Source organism: Mesoplodon densirostris, chromosome 12, assembly GCF_025265405.1.
Source record: "Mesoplodon densirostris isolate mMesDen1 chromosome 12, mMesDen1 primary haplotype, whole genome shotgun sequence".
Taxonomy (NCBI): Eukaryota; Metazoa; Chordata; class Mammalia; order Artiodactyla; family Ziphiidae; genus Mesoplodon; species Mesoplodon densirostris.
In genome coordinates, this window is record NC_082672.1 from 70,044,735 (window position 1) to 70,050,740 (window position 6,006).

The 6,006-nt window shown below is 35.3% G+C and overlaps 1 protein-coding gene across 1 annotated transcript; it reads left to right on the forward strand.

Moving 5' to 3' along the window:
- The first annotated feature begins 3,690 nt into the window (after positions 1-3,690).
- CGA (glycoprotein hormones, alpha polypeptide) lies at positions 3,691-5,738 on the forward strand. The gene is made up of 3 exons (XM_060115126.1): positions 3,691-3,790; positions 4,948-5,132; positions 5,566-5,738. The coding sequence occupies exons 1-3, from the start codon at positions 3,691-3,693 to the stop codon at positions 5,641-5,643; spliced, it is 363 nt and encodes a 120-aa protein (XP_059971109.1). The 3' UTR covers positions 5,644-5,738.
- Positions 5,739-6,006: the final 268 nt, after the last annotated feature.

Genomic DNA, 6,006 nt, shown 5'->3' on the forward strand with positions numbered 1-6,006 from the left:
GCATCTCTATAATTTTATCAATTCAAGAGTGTTATATAAATGTAATCACACAGAATGCAACCTTCACTCAGCAGGATACCCTTGAGATCCATCCAAGTTGCATGTGTATCAATAACATGTTCCTATTTGTTGCTACATAGTATATAATCTGGTATTGGAAGTACCATTGTTTGCAGAACCAACCATTCCTCTGCTGTTGGGCATTTGGATCATTTCCAGTTTGGGGCTATTATAAATAAAGATGCTATGGCCCTTTGTATACATTTTATTTGAACACAGTTTTCATTTCTCTGAGATAAATGCCCAAGTACAACTGCTGGGTTATATGGTAAGTACATGTTCAGTTTTATAAGAAACTTCCAAACTATTTTCCAGAGGGCTGTACCATTTTATATTTCCACCAGCAACGTCTGAATTATCCTGTTTCTCTGCATCCATTTGGTGTTATTTTTATGTTAGCTAGCTGATAGTATATAATATCTCATTGTGGTTTTAATTTGCATGTCCCTAATGGTTGATGTAGAATACATTAAATGTGCTTACTTGCCATCTATATATCTTCTCCAGTGCAATGTCCATTTTTCAATTGGATTTTTAAAATTGAGTTTTCAGAGTTCTTTATATATTCCAGATACTAGTCCTCTGTTAGACATGTGGCTTGCAAACATTTTCTCTAAGTCCATATCTTGTATTTTCATCCTCTTTGAGGATTAACCCATAATTTGGATGAGGTCTAATTTATCATTTTTTCCTTTTATGTATTTCATTGTCAACTCTAAAAACTATTCACCTAGCCCCTGCCCACCCTTCCCAATTTTTTCCTAAACATTTTATAGTTTCACATTTTACAGTTAAGTCAATGATCCATTTTGAATTAATTTTCATATAAGGTATGAGATTTACATTAAGGTGTTTGTTTATATGTTTGTTTTGTTCTGTTTTTGTATTTGTTTTGCCTATGGATGTCCAATTGTTATAGCAGCCATTATTGAAAAAGTCAAAATCCTCTGTTAAATTGCTTTGGCATCTTTGTCAAAAGCCAGCTGGGCATATTTTTTGGTTCTCTATTCTGTTCCATTGGTCTGTGTATCCCTCTGCTAATATCATGCTGTTTTATTACTGTAGTTATAGAATAAGACAACACTGGGAAGACTGGTTCCTCCCACTTTGTTTCTAAAATTGTTTTAGCTATTCTAGATTCTTTGCCATTCAATAATCATAAACTTCTCTGTGTCTACAAAAGCTGTGCTAGGATTTTGATAGGTATTTCATTAAACATAGAGATCAGTTTGGAGAGAATTGACGTCTTTACCATGTTGAGTCTTCCAATCCATGCACATGATACGTCTCTCTGTTTATTTAGGTCTTTAATTTACTTCATCAGTATTTTGTAATTTTCAGTGTACAAGTCCTGTCCATATTTTGTTAGATTTATACGTAAGTATTTTATTTTCTTTGGAGCGATTATAAATAGTATTGTGTTTTTAATTTGTTTCCACATTATTGTTTTTAGTATATAGAAATGTAGTTGATTTTTATGTGTTGTTTTTGTCATGCAATTTTGCTGAACTCACTAATTAGTTCCAGAACATTTTTTGTAGGTTCCCTGTTTTGTGCTTTTTTTTTTTAATGTAGATGATCATATCATCTATAAATAGGGATAGTTTTACTTCTTCATTTTAAATTTGTGTGCCTTAATTTCTTTTTCTTGCCATATTGTGCTGGCCAGAATGTCCAGCACTATATTGAATAAGAGTGTGAGAGTGGACATCCTTGCCATGTTCCTGATGTTAAGGGGAAAGCACTTGGTTTTTCACCATTAAGTGTGATGTTATCTGTAGGTTTTTGTAAATGCTCTTTATCAAGTTGAGAAAACCCTTTTGGTTCTTGTTTGATGAGAGTTTTTATCATGAAAGAGTACTGGATGCTGTCAAATGCTTTCCTGTTGATTGATATAATCATATGATTTTTCTTTATTCTTTTGATATAATGGATTACAATTAAGTGATTTTCAAATATTGAAACAGCCTTGAATACTGTGAATTATTTTCAGTTGGTTGTGTCGAATAATTCTTCTTATTCATTACTGGGTTCAATTTGCTATTATTTTGTTTTGGATTTTTGCATCTAACTTCATGAGATATACCAGTCTCTTGTTTTCTTTTTTTGTTCTGTATTTGTCTGGTTTTGGTGTCAGGGTAATCCTGGCCTCATAAACTGTTCCCTTCTCTTCTATTTTATGAAAGTGGCTCTGTAAAATTGGTGTTAATTCTTTAAATGTTCTGAATTACCTTCTCATTGGTAATTCTCTGTCTCTGTTATCTTTCATGGTTTGAACATAAGCAGTTTAAAAATAGGTATAAAAATCTGTCCCTTTCACATATATACAATGGAATATTACTCAGCCATAAAAAGAAATGAAATTGAGTTATTTGTAGTGAGGTGGATGGACCTAGAGTCTGTCATACAGAGTGAAGTCAGAAAGAGAAAAACAAATAACATATGTTAATGCATATATATGGAATCTAAAAAAAAATGGTACTGATGAACCTAGTTGCAGGACAGGAATAAAGATGTAGACATAGAGAATGGACTTAAGGACACGGGGTGGGAGGGGGAAGCTGGGGCAAAGTGAGAGTAGCATTGACATGTATACACTACCAAATGTAAAATAGATAGCTAGTGGGAAGCAGCAGCATAGCACAGGGAGATCAGCTCAGTGCTTTGCGATGACCTAGAGGGGTGGGATAGGGAGGATGGGAGGGAGACACAAGAGGGAGGGGATATGGGGACATATGTGTGCATATGGCTGATTTACTTCGGTGTACAACGGAAACTAACACAGTATTGTGAAGCAATTATACTCCAATAAAAATCTATTAAAAATTTTGTCCCTTTTATCTTACATGAGATTTTTCTAGAACATGTAGGGATAAAACCCAGTTCTTAAATGTGGTGAGGTCAATGCCTGGATAAATGGCCAATCACTCAGCTGACCTTGCATAACCTGATCTCATGTACTCAGAATGCTTAGGTAAAGCTGTATCTACAGGTATAAATAAGTCAGGAAGTGGATTTAGGAAAACTTTGATACTACCTGCTGTCTACTCTTGCCACATTGCTGGGTTAGCATTTACTTTGCACATTGATAACTAGGCTTACAGCCCAGCTACCGACCGTGAATAAAAAGCAGGAGAGACATTATCCTTTCTTTCTGTTCTCCCACCTGGGAATGTAGAGATGGGAAGGATGGGCTCAAATGCTTGGATATTTTATATATCATATGTAAGCTTATCTATCTATCTGTCTATGTATCCATCCATCCATCCACTCATACAGATATCCTTAGATATTATCTAGTTGAAATTTCATGTTTCATAAATAAGGACATTAAAGCTTCTTAACAGGATGTTAAGATTTTAAAAAGAGAACTTCTTGTTGTTATCATTATACCTGATTCTACTGGTTGATGTGAGAAGTGGGAAGAGTCAATTCTCTACCTCTTTCCAAGGGAGAAATTGCTTTTTTTATACATGGGTTTAGAGTGTATTGGGAGCTGTAAGCAGAGGGGTCAAGACACTGATGACTATTACTATTAATAGTAGTAATATTAAAATTACTGGTTGTTGTTATGCCTGTTAAGCCAATTTTATAGTAACTTTTTTCCCATGTCTGTTTTGCAGAAGAGCCATGGATTACTACAGAAAATATGCAGCTGTCATTCTGGCCACATTGTCTGTGTTTCTGCAAATTCTCCATTCCTTTCCTGATGGAGAGTTTACAATGCAGGGTGTGTGACCAAACTTGGGTTTGCAGTAACAAGAAAGCACACATTTCTAGATGTACATCAATAACTCCATTAATTACATTTCTACCTCCTTTTCAAATGTGATAAATCTTTGCTGTTGGATATCTATCTAGGCACTTTTAGATTGTGAACATAAAATTAAACTAGGTTCCAAAAATGTACAGTGAAAATGATATTTACATGTCCATTTAAATAGCAGCCTGTACATTTCCATCTGAAATAGATTCCTGATTATTCTTTATCTGAGTTTTACAAGCAGAAAGTGCTCCTTATTCAGTCTAGCTAGTTGATTTTTTTTCTTTTGTTTACATGTCTCCCAGAAGATTTGGGAGGATTTTAACATTGCCTTTGTAGATGAATTTTCAAATCAGTTAACAAGTGAGAAAACAAAACCATTTTATGCAGTAAATTTGTTTTGCTGTACTTTCTCAAAAATCTCATAAAGTAGCTGATATAATTCCATCTGCTATGAAATTGCGAGCTACTATTGGTGATGGTTTTTCTCTAGACAAGTGATAATATTTTAACCCCTGTTCCCAAGTGCAGATGCCTGATCTCCTATCAGGCTGTGCCACTCACCATGCTTTCTTAATTCTGACATGCTTTTCTTTGTCAGTATTTGGAGTTGCTATGGGGGAAAAACAATAGCAGATTCTAAATGGGAAAATATTTTGCCTCTGGGTAAAATCCTTCTTTCAGATGAGCATGGTGTTTTCATCTGTCAAGTTTTGCATTCCCTATAGACATACTATCAGCACTGGAATTGAGAAGTCATACTTAAAGAAAGAGAAACTACTGGTACTGAGATTTCCCATGCATATCTGCAAAAATCATTTTCCCATGAAAATAACTGTAGTCGGTACAAATAGATATTGTGTATGAAGATGAACATACAGCCAAAAAGTATTGGGTTGGCCGAAAAGTTGGTCCGGGTTTTCCATGTTACGGAAGAACCCGATGAACTTTTGGGTCAACCCAATATTTATTTATTTATTAATTTAATTTCTTTTGATTTCCAATAAAAAAAAGAATATTTGCTGTCCCATAATAAGGAAAAATGCATAGTCTCTTTTAAAATTATTTTTGGATTATTTTACTCTTTGCCTTTTTTTTTTTTCTTTCTTTTTTTCTGGTGATAGGCTGCCCAGAATGCAAGCTAAAGGAAAACAAATACTTCTCCAAGCTGGGTGCTCCAATCTATCAATGCATGGGCTGCTGCTTCTCCAGAGCATACCCCACTCCAGCGAGGTCCAAGAAGACAATGTTGGTCCCAAAGAACATCACCTCAGAAGCCACATGCTGTGTGGCCAAAGCATTTACCAAGGTGAGAAGTGAAAGGGCCCCAGAGACTTTCTAACAGTTCAACCAGAGAAATGTCCTCAGAGCACATCCATGGGGTTTAATGTCAGAGGTATCTGATGACCCATGCTTTATTGGGCATTTGTAGAGTGAAGGGCTGCATTTGTACCCTTTAATCAAAAGAGTCAGCAACCTTGTGGGCACAGGCTGGATTTATTCTGAATGAAGAGAGTAGGGGTAGAGGTGATGAGGGGCAGGTTGGGAGAGAGTATAGAATACTTAGTGCAGACCTAAGCTCTCAGAGTGAAAATATCAGCTGAAAAGGAGAATATGCAAATATAGCAAGCATCTATTTAATTCAGCTGGCTAGAGTCAATTTTATTTAACAGTTTTCAATTTTGCCTACCTATCTATCTATATATATCTATCATCTATCTTTTTTTTCCCTTCCTCCTTAGGCTACAGTAATGGGAAATGCCAGAGTGGAGAATCACACTGAGTGCCACTGCAGTACTTGTTATTATCACAAATCTTAAATATTTTGCAAAGGGCCATGTTGATGACTGCTGATTTCCTGGAATGGAAAATTAATTTGTTCAGTGTTTATGACTTTGCAAGATAAAACCCTCCTTTTCCTTACCATACCATTTTTTACACGCTTTAAGAATATACTGCAGCTTTATTGCTTTTCTCTTTATCCTACAGTATAATCAGTAGTCTTGTTCTTTTCATTTGGAATGAAATACAGCATTTAGCATGACCATAAAAAGCTGGTTCCGCTGGAAATAAAGTCTTTTAAATCATCATTCTACCACTGAATTCTAATTTTTTCTGAAAAGTTTCAAGCCAGTTACTTTTAATAGGATTAATGGGAAGGAGGGAGCCAGTGTGGGCCCCTA

Bases quoted from the DNA above. Each gene is read 5' to 3' on its own strand.
- CGA (XM_060115126.1), top strand. From the start codon at position 3,691: ATGGATTACTACAGAAAATATGCAGCTGTCATTCTGGCCACATTGTCT. The intron at 3,791-4,947 runs GTGTGTGACCAA...TTCTGGTGATAG, and splicing joins TGGAGAGTTTACAATGCAGG to GCTGCCCAGAATGCAAGCTA. The intron at 5,133-5,565 runs GTGAGAAGTGAA...CTTCCTCCTTAG, and splicing joins TGGCCAAAGCATTTACCAAG to GCTACAGTAATGGGAAATGC.